The sequence below is a fragment of the Seriola lalandi genome, unplaced genomic scaffold (genome assembly GCF_002814215.2).
Source record: "Seriola lalandi dorsalis isolate HSWRI2012SDOR001 ecotype SW California unplaced genomic scaffold, Sedor1 jcf7180002054334, whole genome shotgun sequence".
Lineage (NCBI taxonomy): Eukaryota > Metazoa > Chordata > Actinopteri > Carangiformes > Carangidae > Seriola > Seriola lalandi.
The window spans coordinates 478088-496526 of record NW_019524887.1 but is presented as its reverse complement, the minus strand read 5'-3'; the positions used below and the strand labels follow the sequence as shown (position 1 = coordinate 496526).

The window sequence follows — 18439 nt, the reverse complement described above, 5'->3', positions numbered from 1 at the left end:
CGCGGAGATCTGTATCTGAAAACAGGGAAGTCATACATCTTCCTGTGAGGAAGATAAAGCAACAAATAAAAATTTTCTTTGGGTGAGTAAAATTTAGGGTCCTAACTCAAAGACAAAAAGCAGCTATTGGTCTTTTCAAATAAAATTTAATGGCGTCTGCTTATCAGTATTCCTGCCAGTGATCTTCTCTCGGCAAAGTGGCAGTCTGGGTTGAATGCACTGCAATACTGGAGAGATAAGCGGGTAATGTTGCAGATAGCACTGTTCTCACCTTTAGATAATTTTGCGTGTAGAGTGTCGGATGATTGCTGATTATCGAACCGCTTTACAGTTGATCTGAATCTCATCAGCACTTAACCTCATTGTTCCTGGAGCAGAGGTGAGAGGAATGTCAATTGGAGAGTGTCTTGTGCTCTCTGGCTCTGTTTCAGCTCTCTCTCTCACTCTCTCTCTCTCACTCTTCCTCTCTTTTCTATTCACACACACACACACACACACACACACACACACACACACACACACACAGGCAAACACAGTCAGAGTTCTCTACCCCTCTCACTCTCACAAACAAACACAAACACATCAAGAGCTCCTCTTTCTCCCGACCAACATGCTCACATACACATATCCAGACTCTGTGGATGTCTATGGTACAGAGCAGACAGAGGCCCATGAAAAATGCATGTCCTTTTGCGTGTTTCATAAGAAACACTCATCGGGATTCCATTCCCATCTCAGCTGAAATACCACACAGGAATATCAATTACACTGGCAATTTGGGTGGCAGTGTAGGCAGGGATGGCACTGAACGAGAATATGGGATCCGCAGTGTCATCTTAATGAGAGGGTCACCGTCTCCTGCAGCTCTAGGGTCAACATTGCTTGCGCAAATTATAAAAATACACGTTGGCCTGAATGTGAAAGAAATCCTATTGAGTACGGTGGTAGAATCATGATAGGATGGAAAGCCAGCAAGGCACTGGAGAAGTAAATAACCCTTCAAGGAAAAGCAGACCAACAGAAGACCTAAGAGATGCTTTATGGTTTGGAGTCGTGAGGGTGGGATTGTTACAGGAGCTGCTTCACTAACAAGTGTTTTTTCCCTCTGAATATTTTATTCAAAACTGAATATTTAACTGCCTTTCTGACATTTCAATTGCTTAACTTCTCTTCCTCAAACTACAGAGTGCAGCTCATCCAGAATTTTTTTTTCTACCTATTGTCAGTGTCATTGTTCAAAACTCCTCCTGCACAAAGGTAAACTGACGAGTTAAATTTCATATATGTGGCTCACCGCCAGTCGGTTCAAACTATTATCACTAGCAGGGAAAGTTCTGATACTAACCAAAAAAGATCCCACATGAAATTCAAGCAGTTTAACACAAAAAGCAATTAAAGTCATGCCCTAGCACACTTGCAATGTGTGAAAGCTCAATTTAATAACGGGGTTCTCAAGTATAATAACTGCATGTGTTTTATTTTTTTCTTACTTTTTTATAAACAGATGCTGCCATTATATTTGCTTGTATAATACAGAGAACAGATACATGTCATACATTTTAAATAATTTCATAATTGACAATCTATTAAGGACAGTAGTAAAGGGAGTAGTCAAATAAAAGATCTTTACTCATAACATTTGTATTATTATATTAAGGAAATTCAGGAAATGTCATTTGTCTTTCATGGTGTGATAAAGAATTGCTATTTTTATATATAAATGGATCAATAATCAAAGTTCAACAAGAAACAAATGCATAGCGATATTATGAAGATATGATTCCTTTTGCATGATGTACAACCTCACAGGGGGCACACTTATTTTATTATGTTATATAAGCCAGTGTCCCCAAATTTAAATTTAAATTACTCAGTTCTTCATTTAGGACATTTTTCTTTGAAACTCTTTATTTTGTAACAACTATGATGAGTCATTAAAAATTGTAACTATACAATATAACGCACAGTTTCATACCCTGTTGCCAAGTGTGCTTACATGTGTGTATGTGTGTTTGTTTCTTGATAGGAAAATCCTTACATGTGCAACAATGAATGTGACGCCACCACTGAGGAGCTGGCTCATCCTCCCGAGTTGATGTTTGACTTTGAAGGTCGCAATCCCACAACTTTTTGGCAGTCCTCCTCATGGAAGAAATATCCAAAGCCCCTGCAGGTCAACATCACGCTGTCATGGAACAAGACCATTGAGCTGACTGACGACATCGTGCTGACCTTTGAGTCAGGTCGACCAGAGCAGATGGTCCTGGAAAAGTCGCTCGACTACGGCCGGACCTGGACCCCGTACCAGTTCTACGCTACTGACTGCCTGGACGCCTTCACCATGGAGCCCAAGACAGTGAACGATCTGACCCAGCGCACCCTGCTGGATATCATCTGCACTGAGGACTACTCCAGAGGCTACGTGTGGAAGAACGACAAGACGGTACGTTTTGAGATCAAGGACCGCTTTGCCCTGTTTGCCGGGCCTCGACTACACAACATGGCCTCACTGTACGGCCAGCTGGATACCACCAAGAACCTGAGGGACTTCTTCACCATCACTGACCTGAGGATTAGGCTGCTGAAGCCAGCCACTGGTGCCACCATGGTGGATGAGAACAACCTGTCCAGATATTTCTACGCCATCTCTGACATCAAGGTGCAGGGCAGGTAAGAGTCATTTACATTTGTCAAAACTATCATGTGGCTGGTTTCAAATGTACAAAAAACTGTTCACTCTCGTGTTTCTCCAGGTTATTTTAATGTGTATCTCAAAACGGACCACTTTAGTCTTTTCTTTTTTTCAGAACGGCTGGAGCTCTGTGATGAGCTAGCAGCACTTGTCAATTTCCATCCTTGTCTGACGATGAATGAAGACAAGTTGGTAGAATTTTTGTGGAATTATAATTATCACACAGCATCAGTATAATCCAAGGATTGGCCAACCATGTGCCATGAAGAGCCAACATTCGGCAGTTTGTTATTCCAAACAAAGACACCACACACTGATTAGCACTCCAAGTAGAGAGGAATAACTCAGGGAAATCACCTGCTGAGGGGGATCAGTAGGCATGAAAACCTACAGACTGTTTCTTCTCCATGGCATATGGTTAGCTGCCCCTGGTATAAACCAACCTTTTCTGTGTAATACTATAAAGTTTTGTTTAAATTTTTCTTCCAAGTGGAGGTCTGGTGGTCCACTAATGGCACCAATATCAACTGACCAGCAGATTTTATTTCCACAGACCAGATGAATGAATGGAAGTCTATGGGTCTTTTTTGAATGGGAAGTTTCCTAACTGTGGAAAGAAGTTTTTAAGAGGAAGCCACGATTACAACTTGTTGAATTTTCAAAATGCAAAGGAAAGGAGCATCAATACCTCCCCTCCTTTGGCCTATAAAGCCAACTATTTAGTCGCTCAGTGTTTACAATTGAAAAGTGTTAAGGTGGGCAAACACTAAATTCGCCACAGCCCAAAATTCTGTCTTTAAAATATGTCTGAATTGGGGGGAAAGGTCTTTTCTTTTGATGACTATGAATGTTTTTATATCATTACAAAACTTGATTGTACATGGTTTCTTATAATTAATTCACTTTTCCAGGGTCATATTAGCCGTACAGATTATCACAATTAAGGAACACATTTTCATTTGCTATTAACACAAGCAGAAGTCTTGTGTCTGATAAACTGGTAGTCTTTCTTGACAGAAAACAGTTGCTTATTCCAGTTGAAATGTAGCAGCATTAGCATTTTCCGGATGCTAATTCAGCTGCTACCTGCTCCACTATGTTCACCAGCTAGTTAAATTTGCCTGTCTGCCATTTGTTGCTTAACAGTGTAGGTGGGGCAGTGAGGCAGTGTAGTGTAGTTTTGCAGGGAACAAGGATAATGAAAACATGCAACTGCAGGTCAGAACAACAACAATCCAAAAATACATTTAGAAATAGGTTTATGGAGCTGCGGGGGACTGCAGAGTTGTGTGATAATTCTGTGTTGGTTCATCATTACAAGCAACCCCCTTCACATTACAAACTAATTTGAGCCATTGTTATTATAAAAAATATATATATCGATTAGGGCACCTTTAAAACGAGTCATATGTGAAATTAGAATTTTTTATCTTACCTGTTTAAATTTAGTTACTCCAGATTTTCCAGTTTTAAAACCTACATTTTCAGTAAGACTAAGAAGATTTCCAATGCCTGTTTCATTAACACAGCTTGCAGTTTTGCAGCATATAATATCTTCAGTGAGTCATCAGAATGTCACTGCAAATATCAGGGAGTGGAGACATTGTTGTTTCATGATACATGGAAATGGCCCACATGGTGGTCGTAAAGCCTCTACAGCTGCTCTCCAAATGAGACCCGTGTCGCTTGCTGCAGTTGGTTTATATGAGGATAACTAGGTTGGTAATGACCCATCAGATGGGCCCTAGGTGAATTGAAACAGTTAGTCCCTAATTAGAATTCAGTCGACTTCAATGGCAGATTAGAACCATTAGCATGTTGGGTAATTGGTAGGAGACTAATCTTGTAATTAAGAGCATTTGCAGCTGATTAAATGGTAATCATCAGGGACACATCAGTGAAACGTGGAGACATTCAGAATTGCCAGGCTTTGGTTCCAAATTTAGCCTTGGCCTGTTTAATAATGAGTAGATTTATGGTTTAATCTATGAGGTTTCCTTTCTGAGCAAGACGCAGTTTTTGCTTTAAATAACTCACATTTTCAAAGATATCTAGGTCTCTTTTCTTAATCATCTTTGACTGCTGGTTGCAAAACTGTAAAACAAATCAGTCACTGAACATCCACTGTTATAACTGGCAAAAAGTTTGACATCATTTCATGATGTGTGATGTCTTTGATCACATGCCACAACAAATTTTTCATAATGTTGGTGTGTGATATTCCCATTTCAGCCCTATCAGAGAGATATACATGTTCTGCAGTCAGACACACTCTTCCAATATCCACACTCATACTGTAAACATGAATTGATAAGTTCTAAATTGCAAGACCTGCTACCCAGCACAGACTAGCATCTCCCACAGATATCTTATTTTACCATTCATTAGAAAGAGTAGCAAAAGGTTGGATGGGGGGAAAATAAGCTATTTTGCCCAATTTTCCATCCTGCCCCTGGGCATCAAATTCAATTTTCCAGCAAAAGTTTGCAGTGAGAAAAGAAAAGAAAATAAACATACGATTTCTGTCCAGAGGTGGATCAGTAACTCACTTGAAAGAGGGTGATGGAAGTGGGTGGGGAGAGACTGATTGGAGTTCCCACCGGCTTCAGCAGCCTCCTGGCTACAACCAAATGTGAAAGCCTTATCACAGAATGGCCATCCTGTCCGAGAATACCCAGAATACTTCATAAACACTGATAAACTTACACACACACACACACACATACACACACAGCTGAATATGATCAACGCCAGGTAACTTGCAAATATGTTCATGAATGTCAAGGCTCTGAATGGATCCTGGAAAACTGCAGAAATGTCAAATTACATTCTAAAAAAAGGTTCATGAAGATAATAGACAACTCATAATGAGATTATATAAAAAACTAGTCAAATAAATAAGCCAATGAAAAATATTTAAATCCTTTGGAATCCAACTGTTATTTATGTACATTTTGATGCTCATTTTGTAACTTGCGCATTAATGTTGTTATAGTCTAAAGAAAAAATATGTAAACAAACAGAGAACTTGTTGTCACATTTACATACAAAAATACAATAAAGCTGGATAACAGAAAATCTGCAGCAACTTAAAATATCAGCAGTAGAAGAGATACCAGTTCATCCACCAGTATTTCAGCCCGGTTTCCAGCTTACTTCATATTGGACGATTGCGTGCCTCACAATTTACTTCCAATGTCATCATTCAGTACAAATGAAGAAAGTAGTGTGCCCAATGTGTACCAAGGCAGAAAGAGCGTGGAGATGTAGGTGGTGGATGGGGCGTAGCGAGTCTGACTTTCACACAGTAAAGTTTGCCTTTTTAACCAGTCTTTGACAAATCTTGAGTTTGGATGGGAGTAATGGGGGAGTAATGGTACTACTTTTACTACTACTCCCCTCTAAAGCAGCAGAAATGGCATATAGCAATATTGGTAATGTGAAGAAGTGAAAAAGCTTTAGTTGATGTCATCACCATCCCCACATAAAAACAGTGAATTAGTACAAATGTGTGGAAGTAAATAAAACAGCATCATCAGTAAGGTTCATTGGTGGCTTTGCACAGGTTGTGTGTAGAAATCTTTGGTGAATGAGGCTCATTAGCTGTAGACTCTTGGAAGTCATTGAGAGAAATCCTGAACTTAAGTGCCTGTGGCAGGTTGAAACAAAGCCAGCACACCAATAAAAGTAAATAACATTTCACTCAGAAATAAATCCTGGGAAACTTCAGATGCTGCACAAGACAATATAAAAAGAACCAGAATAGATTTTTCTTTTAATAATCTAAGAATTGTTGCAGAACAGGAGTTTATAAAACTGACTTTACAAAGCTAGGAATCACATTGCACTGAAAATGCTTTGACAAATCTCCCTGAACGATGATCTTGTATGATAGAAAAGTGATGGGCAAAAGAAAACCTGAGGAAAAAAAAGGTAAAAAGGGGGATTTTTTTTCCACCTCTGAGTAGAGTCAGAGTGTGTTGTGGGGCTAGCCATGCTATTGATTTCTAATGTTATTCCACATCAACGGGAAACAAAAACCTTGAACTGTGCAGGCTGTCCCACCTTTCACGTCTCCCTCTCCATCGTTCCTCACTTATTGATCAGATGTCTGCTTGTTAATTAAGACATGACCGCTACTGGCTGGCTGCACGGTCAGAGCTGCACATCTGCAGGGCCGCAGCAGGGCCTGGGAATGAGAGGCAGCTAATCCATAAGTGCTAATGTGCTATTTCTCTCATCTCCCATGTCATTCTCTATTTTTCTCTAACCTTTTCTCTTGTTTTTTTTTTTTCGTACTTCACTGTTTCTCTTTCACTTCCCCTTTTACCCAGTGTTCAAGCATTGTGTTCAAGTAACCTTAAAACTAACAACTATCCAACATGGCTAGGCCCTTCACGGTGTGGACTGGGCAATTCCCCATCACTGTTTGTCCGCTATAATCTCCCGCTATAAAGTGCAGTAAAACAGAATTGACAAGTAAACAGAAAATATACATATTGATATATTCTTAAAACTTTACCACTGGGTTGGTGGTTTGATCACAGGTCCAAGTGTCCTTGAGCAAGACAGTGAACCCTTATTGCTCATAATGGCCAATGGCATCTGCACTATCATGGTGTGTTTGTGTGGGTGAGGCCCAGAGGCACATTGTAAAGAGCTGTGGTGCAAAAGCATTAATGACTGTAAATGAAGTTTATTTGTTTATGGTAAACTTACTTATTTATTGAATACACATTAACTTGTAAGGAATTCAACTCCCCAACTGCCCTGTGAATACAAGTGTGCCAGGCATTTGTTTTTCATGCAAGAGAAATTTACCTGGATGAATCAAACGAATGCTGACATTAAATTCAGAGATATGCACTTTGACAGACCTCAGACTTCACACTGTGGCCTCTCTAACCACTTAGTTGTTCTGCTCTGTGAATACATGCATAAGTGTCGGTTTCATTTTTCACTCAACTGCAAAAATTATTGTTAGCATTACATTACATAACCCATGTGGGCATCTTGTGCGACGCATAGGCCAAATTCATTAGCTCACGTCCTTGGTTGTTTGATTGATAACCTCCCTGTCTTCTGATGATTTCCAGCAACAGCTCTTCATAAATCTATTAACCAGTCTGCGTGTCCTTCCTAAGTCCTTCACAGCCAGCTAGTTTCAAACTACTGATTTACTTAATTGTGTTGCATTAAAACTAAATTAATTTTTATCCATTAAAGACTTTGTAATGTGTCAGCCAGTTGCTAGAAAACATCTGTAGCGCAATACAAGAGTCAGAAAGAAGTTATTGTTGCATTATGAGCTGTAACATAATGGCCAGTTCTGTTGTTTTTTAGGTAGCCAACCAAGTTTTAAACTCTTTTGTAAACGTTGGTATGACTATACTGTTGGTATGACTATTTATGCATATGCATCATGACATTTAGGGAATATGCCAACCTAACTGGCTATTTAGTGTTATATTATTGGCATTACATTTTGTAATTTGAGGTTTTTTGTGAAATGTAAATCTAAAATCTTCTCAGCTTGCATCTTCACTTGACAGCGTTTTGGATCAAGTGTCCAGTCAGATACATCAACTGTATTAAAATGAATTACAACAGGTCAAAAGCAAAGCAAGCTTATTTGTTTGGCAACTTTCAAAAAACAAAAATGTTTTACATAAAAAGCACTTTTAAATCCCTGAATGAGCAAGAAGAATTAGCTGGTTCAGTTAGCTATGCAACACTTGGACAAGACAATGACATTTTGTAGCAGCTAATGTCTATGTAAGAACTTGTTTGTGTAGTGCAATTTGCTTGAAGTCAGCGAGTCATAAATATCCAGGTTACACCTAATGTAACGTTATGATGAGGCATAAGAAGTTTGAATTCAAAAACAGATGGTGCAACTGGCTGCAGGATTACTACTGGCAAAGACAGATGTTGAGGATCAGAGGCTTAAATTAACTAATGTAACATCTATATCATGATGTACTCTAACACATTGCATCCGAGAAAAGGCCTGACTTATTGTTGATCATAAAAGAAAAAACATTTAAGTCATTATGTCATTTTTGGTCATTAATCATTGTAAGTTTGTCTGTTGCAATTCTGCTTTATTGCACAAAAAAAGGACTTTTGAGTATCTAACATCGACAACATGACTGCAGGCTCATGGAAAATGATGTGTGAGATTGTTTCAGTCCCTACTGACTGTATATGCTGACAAATGTTAAGACAAAAGCAAATTTCACAACATTTTATCCTGAACCTTCCCACTGAGGTATACATGAGAATTATTCAAAAGGCAATTTGGAGACAAAAGAATAATAGTTTCAGATAAAGTATGAAACATCTTACTCTTATTTTATGCTCCCCAGTGGTTCCCTCGAGCCACAGACAAACTCTGTATCTCCCTCTCTCGGTGGGAATCCTGAGCTCATAAGTGCTGTATCACACACACTTTCACTGTATCTTGCACTTAAAAAGAAAAAAAAAAAAAAAAAAAAAAAAAAGGAGTCTAAATTTGTAGCTCCTCCACAGTGCATTCACATGATGGGCATCGCACCCTGCTGAACCACACACACAAACTGAAGATCTAAACCCGGAGGATATCTACAGCAAGTGCTCTCGTGTGGTCACGCACACAAATTCAAGAGAAAAGTAATAATGATGTTGCACCATATCATCTGCTGTGTAATGTGCCAGGACATTTCGCTCCCTCATTTAAACATTTAAACTACTGGCATTTTAATATCCTTCTATCCTGAAGAAAGAAGGAAAGAAAGAAAGAAAGAAAGAAAGAAAGAAAGGTTTGTGAGTGTTTCTAGCTTGTAACTTTATAAGGTAGGACAGAGTGCAGCAGGAGCAAAATCAATATAACTCCTCAGTGTTTGAGTAAAGGATGTTGTTGCGTAGCTTGATGGAATTTGTTGTTGATTCTTAGTTCAGTGGTTGCACCAGCTAAATGTTGTCCAAAGTAAAAATGTTAAAAACCAACAAAGTCCATGATCATTTCTGAGATAAAGAAAAAAAAAGGTCCAATACACACCAACTAACAGATTTAAGAATTCCACACTAGCAAATCAAGGTTCACCTTTGTCAACCTTGCACCTTCTTCTAATACTGACTCTGACTGAAATGAAAATGTAGAAGTCATTATTCCCGCAGTGTGCCATTCTTCGTTTTGTACAGTATTACCATACCACTCTCAAACACTGTTTACAGTCTGGAATCACCCATACCCATCATCAGACCTGTCACATCACATCCCTCCATCAGAAAGCTCAACCCATCGTACCTCAAGACAGTAATTTGTGCGAATACAGTAAGTCCATATGTTTCTGTGGGTTGTCGCCCTCTCCAGAGGGGATTAGTAACTGAATGATGTCCTAACTCAAGACAAAAAAGAGCATCCATAGTCAAACAGTGTTTGTAAACAGCTATCCAGATGGATGTAAGAGTTATTGCCCCCCCCCCCCAAAAGGTTTTTGAACCCTCATCTTTGAGCAATTTGTCTGGTTTTTAGGACATTTGCTGATGATTTTTTTCTTCATGTATGCTTAAATGACTGTGACAAAGCCCTTTTTACTTGTTGATCTGTGATTTGTTGACAAAAAAAATATCCCCCCAAAAAAAACAAACAAAAAAAAAAACCACACACACACACACACACACACACACACCAGACATGCTACATTTACATGCTAAAGTAGTGCAGTACAGCAAGAGCCTTTGTGTCAACCTCTACAGGTGGCAAAGAGATACTGCAACTTATCATGCTGAGTTACAGTGGACTGTAACTCAAATTCAAATATCTCCATAAATAGCTTATGTCATTAAGGATATAGGAGGAAGAGTTTATGGAAATGTGGCGGTTTGACCACCTGAGTAGTTTACATCCCATAAATACACATGGTGACTTTTAAGGTAGCTTTAATATCTTTTACACTAAATCTCCCCAACTTTTAGACTAAAAGTCTCCAATTGAGCTTAAAGAGAGAAAAAAAAAATAAGATTTTGTATTTCTCAGAGGTCGCTGAAACAGTTTTTAGACCATTTACTGAGATAAGATTAACAGAAAATGTAAATTTTAACATTTCTAAAATCCTGCTAATGACATCTGAGATCCAACAGAATTATTTACTGAAGAGGGTGTCTTAGAGTGTGCATTTTTTTGAACACTTGAAAATGTGAGTAGTTGGGAAGAAATGCATTTATATGGCGGAAAGCCAAAGTGAAGACCGAGTCGAGCCCAGTTATTTTTTTAGTACTGGAATTTTTCTTGTTGCCCCTTTAAATGGCTACACTGCAGTCTTGCCCTTGACATAACCACACGAGCCAAAACAAACTGCACACACACATACACACAAACTGACTGGCTCTTATCCAGTCTCTCACATAAAGAACACACACACACACACACACGCTTCCAATCCACCAAGCCCGTGCCCTGTGAACCATGACAGCTGTAGCCAGCTTGATTGACAGAGTTTGAAAGTCAGGTTCAAGTGCAGGTTCACACGACCCCCAGCGTTACTGTGCTACCACGGTAAGGTTCTCTCTGGCTCTGCCAACGCCTGCTCACTTATCTTCCACCAGATGTCTGTCACATGCTGCGATGTTTTCTGCCAGTCATCTCCCAGTCTCCGGCGTTTAATTAGTGCTCATTATGGCCCAGGCTCTCTTTGTAAATAATATATGGGTGCCAGAGAAAGCACATCAACATAAGCCCTCTCTGGAGGGGCAGCAGCCATGAATAGTAAAATCATCAACACGTCCTTTTTGCCACACCTATTGCACAATAAAGCTTTACTAGCTGTGGAACAGAGGTGGTTGTGGCTTTGTGTTCAAATGGTGGATACGTTTATATGCATGTGTGGCCTCACCTAAGTGATACAGTGGCAAAGGATGTTTTCTCCTCATTAAAGTGTTAATACCTTTGTGAACACAATTTTTTATTTGTACATTCACCCTTCATACTGTACATGAGTGCTTGCAGTAAGCAACACTTGAATGTCGGTGTGTGCTTTCACACACGCACACACCGCCTCTAATTTCCATATTAATATGTCCTTCCATTGCCGATTTCTTCACAGCTTCCTCCTTGTCTCAGCGGCTTACATCACATGAATGAGACGGCCCTCCACCATGAGGGTTGAGGTGGGACGAGGGGGGTAGACATTACCATACTGTATGCCTACATCAATGCACAACCTCAATAATAGGCCCTGTCATTGAAACAAATCACAGGCCTTCAGTGGCAGTGGTCCAAGCCACGCAAATTCAAATTTCATTTCGCTTCTGCAGAAAATTGGAGCAGGGGGAATTAACTTGTGATCCATTCCTAATATTTCTCCAACAATTTGGGGAGCCCTGGCGGGGCTGCTTTATATTTCGATAGGGGACGCAAACAATTTGCTTGAGATGTATTACATTACACCCCGAAGAATGACAAAATTGGCCACAGCACAGAGCGACGAAAACAAGCCTAATCGGACTCTTCAATTTCACGGTGACACAGCCTGGTGTAATGAGGTGACTCTGTGACTCTCCCCTCTCCTCATGGAAAAGTTCAACGCAGCTGAAATATAAACCGAGACGATGTAAAGAAGGGTTGTCAAACTCATTATATGAGCTCGATTTGCTTTGTCCCTGCTCAAATGACTGGTGTTGAAGTAGGAAACTTTGTTTTCTTTTGGAGTTTACCTGCATCAAGTCAGGTTGCATATTACAGTGAACATCCCTTTTTAATTGTATGGCTTTGCAGGGCTTCAGCTGCATTAAATCTTTATTTTTAGATAACATTATGAAGCTATATTATTAATTTGATATACATGAATATTTTTTTTTTCTTCCCCAAAAGAGTAAACATATTAAGTGAACCACATAACACTGAATGTTTCCCCCACATGAAAACTCCAAAAAGGTAAGGCAAGGACAGGCAAGTTTATTTTTATCGGACAAAAACAAAACACACACACACACACACACACACACACACACACACACTCTCTCTTGTGCTTTTGTATTGTAAACTCCAAGATTACTACATTTCTACAAGAAAACAACATCATGATCTCAAAAGTAGTTTCCACACTGTTAAAGTAAAAGTCTTGTTTCCTGATTAAACAGGAGAATATGAATTACAGTGCAAAATACAAGATATGAATGAACAGTCCAAACTCAGAATAAATAAAAGCCAAGGATTTAAAAAAGTTTTAACCCCTGATTTATGAAAGTATGCAAGTTTAAATTTTGTTCCAGATATGTGGTACATAAAAACTGAATGCTGCTCCTCCATGTTTAGTAAAGCAGTCACTGCTGTAACAATCTATATAAGTCTGAGACACAGCAGGTCAACACAAAAAGGCCTAAGAACTGGACTGATGTGATCAATTCTGTTGAGTTTCTAACTTTCTAAATCCTGCCAACACATACATGCTTTCATTCTTGATATTTTCTTATGGTGATGGTAGGCCTATTTTGTAATTAATTCTAGATGGGAGTGTACTACACCTAGATTTCTGGCTTGGTTTGTGGTGTTCAAAATTTAAGGGAATCAAGCCAACCATGGATCTTAATCAATCATTCTTCTTTGGCTCCAAAAACCAATTAAGTTCATTGTTTTCTTATTTTTGGGAAATTTTGGTATACCAGGGAGGGATTTTTCTTGACCAAGTTATTATCACCATGAAAGTCTCTACAATGCATCACTTAAAAAGAAAAACAAAACAAAAAAAAAAACACACCACCACACACACACACACACACACACACACACACCACCACACTGTCTTACACACTGACTGAAGGGTAATACAGAAAGGGACAGAAAGCGGGACCAATGTCCTGATCCCTTCATGTCAAAGAATCAGACAGCCTCTCCTGCACGGTTGTTGGCAGGTTACTCTGGTTTGGCCAGATAACACATTGACATTCATCTAAAAATTTCAGCAAGGCCAAAGTTTCCCTCAACAGCCTTGATCTCTCCATATCTGTCAGAGCTATCACTGGTCAGGATATGTGAGCCTCTCCGAGTGTCTTGTCAAGGAAAGTTTCAGGAAACCTCAGTATGTATTTATTCAGCATGGAGGCACATTACAGCTTCTGACCATGGCCAAGTTGTGTGAGGAACAGGTGAGGTATAGGGCTGAGGGAGACTGGTTTTCTCAGTCAGTCTTATCATTCAGAACAGCGGTCACGGGTCAAATCTCTAATGGAAGAAAAAGAAAGAAAGGGAGCCTTCCATTTTGCAATGGTCCATGGAGAAGTTGCATTTCCATTTCAGAAACTATTTTGTACAAGTTGCTATCTGTATTTTCCTTATCTTCACAGTAACAGAACAATTCACAGACAAACAGTTTCACAGCCAGCCCCTTCATCAGTACGTGGCCTGGCCCTGTGGGAGTTTCAGCATTTATACCCTGTCACAGGTGCAAACAATTAGGTCAATCACATCGTTGCCTCCACAAAGGGAAAAACAATTCAAGAGGCTGAACCATGGGAGCTAATATGACACACCAGGCACATATAGCATCAGCAGATTTATAGAAGCAAAAAATGAGCAGAGGAGCAGAAAATAGAGTGCCGACCTCATAAGTGCCGGTGTGGTGATTTGCAGGTCAAAAGCAATTGAGGCATTTGGTTCTGAGACTGGATTAAAATTCTGTGAATAGCAAACGTTTTAGGCGACATCTCGGTAACATACACCCATTGTTTCGGCAGCGTATCAGGGACTACATTTGCTGCATTGAAATATAGTCACTAAAATCAATGAATGATTATTTATAACCAAGATGTCAAAACAACTTTTCATCTAACATTAGCCCTGTAGTAACAGCAGAGGCTATAAGTACTTACATTCTTCTTCTTCTTTAATCCCAATGGGCCGCACATGTATGTTCACCCACACAGGTGTTTTCAGTTATTCTAATTATTTAGTCTGGTTGAGTTGAAGTTGGGCAAAATTAAACTGGTTAATTATGGAAGGCCACCAAACTCATTGAACAAATAGATATTTTCACAGCAGATATTTTGATTGGTAATAGTAGAAAAAACACTTGTTGGTAATGCATTAACAAGGCTCAGTTCTATATTATTATTCTATATTATATTCTATATTCTGTAAGCCATGACAGCTGATGGGTTTCTATCCAAATATAATGCTTTTTTTTAACTGAATTTACAGAAAATCATCAAAAGAAAATGTGAATTAATGCACATTTCCATCTACTATCGTTATGCAAATATTAGGAGTTGGTTCATCTAGATGATTGTGCAGTCATGTGCTGTTAAACCACTGCAAAGAGCACCAGTGAAACCTCAAACAGTGCTTCAGCCTGTGTGTGAAAAATGTCTGTTTCATGTATTAACTGGAGGAACATTAAAGTCTCCACATTGGTCCACACAGATGTGATGTTTTCGCTGGCCACCATTTTTCTTCTTATGTTCTTCTGATGTGACCATGCTATAGTAATGGTTTGGTTAGGTTTAGCAACAAAAAAAAGGTTGGTTAGGTTTGGGGAAAGATCATGGTTTGGCTTAGAATAAGTTCTTTGTTAACATTAGAGGATGTTCATCATCATGGTTACAATAATAAAGATGTGGTTAAGGTTATGGAACGAACATGGTTAAAAGAAACAATGTTGAATATCAGTTGGAAATGGAAAAGAACAGCAGTCTCTCCTAAATGGAAATTTTCACTATATAAAGTGTAGTGAGAACCTTTAACGTCACCTGATTTCCTTCATTGAACCTTTCATACTTACTGCACCCACTAGAGGGCTTTGTCACTTTAATGTAAACATATCATTTTGAGGCTTTGCCTCACACGACTGCTTGCTTAACAATAAAACTATGGGTCATAATAAACTGCACAAACAACCTACAGGGGTCATTGTTTATAGGAGGACAGTGTCATAAAAACAGGTGGACAGCAATGCATTTAGTTTGACAGTGAGTCAGCATGCACAAGGCTAGGACCCTGAAACTAAAGCAGCTAAATGGAATTCAGCCATCATGAATTTTATTATTAATACCTGTGGCATATTGAAATATTATCCATGAAAACAGCCTATACAAACAAAAACAATGTGATTTGTTCAACCTTACAACTGGAGAGTAAGTGACATGTCAGTCAAGCCCAGTCTTTACACGCCCACACCATCTTGAGAGTTTTTAATTAAGGCAAATCAGTGTAAACACCTGTGGGCGGACTTGCAAGGTATTTAACAAAAGCTGAAGGGAGATAGTGGCTAAAATAAACAGGTTTGAATTTAAAATGTCTCCTTACTATTTTCATGCAAATTTTCCAATAATGATTTTTCTACTGAATGGCCCCAGTTAACAGGACATCTCATTTTCATAACTTTAATTCTATTACATTCATTATCTGCTCTTTTGACTGTTAGACTCATTATGACCTTCATAACCATCATTTCTCACTATTCAAACATTAATAGTGCTTGATATCAAGATCACTGTAATTTATTGGCTGTGAATTTGTCTGAAAGGGAAATTGCCACAAATTGTTATATCACACTCTTTATTGTTTCACAATTACCTCGTGGGTATAAGTTTTGCAGTGTCAAAGATTATAACACTGCGAAAATTTATTTATAGATTTACAGTCATTTATCTTAAGCAAGACTTGCACTTAATTGAATTGGTGATTTTTTTTTCTTGAAAGTCGCTGTAAGGTTGAACTTGCAAATTAGCAAATGAAAGTTTCCCCCAAATGAAAGTTTCCCTTACTTGTCAGTTCAGGCTCCTCTACTTTGAGGTTCTTATTTAACAAGTTCTGTGGACCTCTCTTGTCTTGAATCAGAGATGCCAGGAGCTGTCACAAGGAAGAAAAGCTGTGTTAGACACAGTGAGGCTGTCAACACAGTGCCAAGCAGCCAAGAGAAGCCAAGGTTCAGCAGCAGCTAGAGGAGAAGACACAGGGCATTGCGGCTGTCTACCCCAGAATACCAACATAAACTAGACCCCCAACTCATCTTCCTTCATTGCAGAGATTCGTTCATTGTTGCAGTTGTGGCGTTCACATTCGCAGGCCAAAACATAGTCAGAATCAAAACCAGTATCTGTATCACTTTACAAACGAGGTGAGGCAAATATTAAATACAGTACTTTATAATGTCTTTTTTTAAGGAGGGCATGATAATACTCATAATTGGATGACGCATTAATGTCGCCCTGTTTAAGGTTAAAGGGTCGGTCCATTCGAATTGCAAAAGAAAAAAAACAACATGTATATTTTCTTACCTATCTAAAATGGGATTTAAGATACTTTTGGCTTCATCTGCTCAGGTTTTGAGATGTGTGTATGTGACACACAGTATTAGAAAATTTCATTTATAAAATTCAACCAGCGAGGAACCCTCAGGGCGTTCTATGCCTTCAGAGAAGGCCAAACATCTCAGGGTTTTAAATCTCTTTTATTTAGTAATTATTCTCTTCTAATTCAAATTTTAGACTCATTTTCTATCAAGTGTGCTTCAGAAATAAAGGGGTTACTGAACAGTTATCCAATCAGATTTTATCTTCTGTTGCCTAGCCAGAGAAAGGAATAGCTGGCTCACTCACATTGGTTGGGACTTCATAACTGGGACAGAAGGCCTGAAGCCTCCACAGCTGCATGTGTTTGTTTAGAAAGTAGCAGGTGAATTAACCAATTGTATTCTGATTTATAGTGGGTGGGACCAATAATCATTTCCCTAGGCCTTTGAGGCTCAAGGCCAGAGCTATCACACAGGTTTACCCTGTCCAGGGGTTTAAGCTAGATCATTGACTTCAGTCAGTCAGTCAGACAGCACATTTACAGCACAGTTGGCAAAGTGACAGAACAAAAACAAGGATACCCAAAGGACCCCAAGCCAGAACTTGAAAAATTATCTTTCATGTTGAAAGAAGTGAAGAAGAAGTTGCCCAAAAGTCAGCAATGGATTTCAAATGACAATATTCACAACTTGGAACACTTTCATGAAAACCCTTAGATTTTTTGGATCAGTGGACCCTTACGGACTAAAGGAATATAAATAATTGAGGAATAGACAGATATTCGGACTTCACAGTTGCTTCAAAAGTAGAGAGTAACCACTGTTTCACAGTCTTGCTGGTTTACAATGCCGGTAAATCTGAATTAACTTTTTTACTCATGGTTTCTGTCAAATGAACTGAACAGTTTAATCGTGGAAAATCTATCTGAGCTACCGATGTGTAGCATGTCAATATTGACCAAACTTTAAGCTTTATTGTTACACAAAAATTAGCTTGTTCACCTGGGTGTCATGTTCTCGTCACTGTAGAACAGAGCTGGAGTGGATAAATACCTGTGACTACTGCAGAGTCAGTTGACCCGGGAGTGAGTAACCCTTTCCCACAGCAGAAAAAAGCCAGATGTTAGTGGGTGTTAATGGGTTCTCTGACCAGTGTAAAAGGGACCTCAGTTAAATTTTTTATCTCAGTTTCAGATTAATGGCTTTTTATTAAAACTACTTAATATCAAAGGAGCAGTCCCCATAGAAAACTGAAAAACATGTTTGATGGATTATTCAGTATAATTGATTCATTTTGTCTGGAAATAGATATTGCTATTCTTGCACAGAAATACACATTTACATGTATACCACCACAGCATTGATTTCATCGTCTCTAAGAGCATTTTTACCCCCAGCTGAAGGAGTGCAGTTGATGGGAAGGACAGAGAAGCCAGATGATTTCTAGTGTCTCCTAGGGGAGGGTCACTTGTTTGGA

At 39.0% G+C, this 18439-nt stretch overlaps 1 protein-coding gene across 2 annotated transcripts in view; it reads left to right on the top strand.

Moving 5' to 3' along the window:
- Positions 1-18439, top strand: part of LOC111655866 (netrin-G1-like) — a 56999-nt gene that overhangs the window by 20838 nt on the left and 17722 nt on the right. For both annotated transcript variants that reach the window (XM_023407403.2, XM_023407402.2), the window contains exon 2: positions 2027-2670. In XM_023407403.2, the coding sequence (XP_023263171.1) occupies positions 2027-2670 (644 nt within the window). The remainder of the gene's footprint in view (positions 1-2026; positions 2671-18439) is intronic.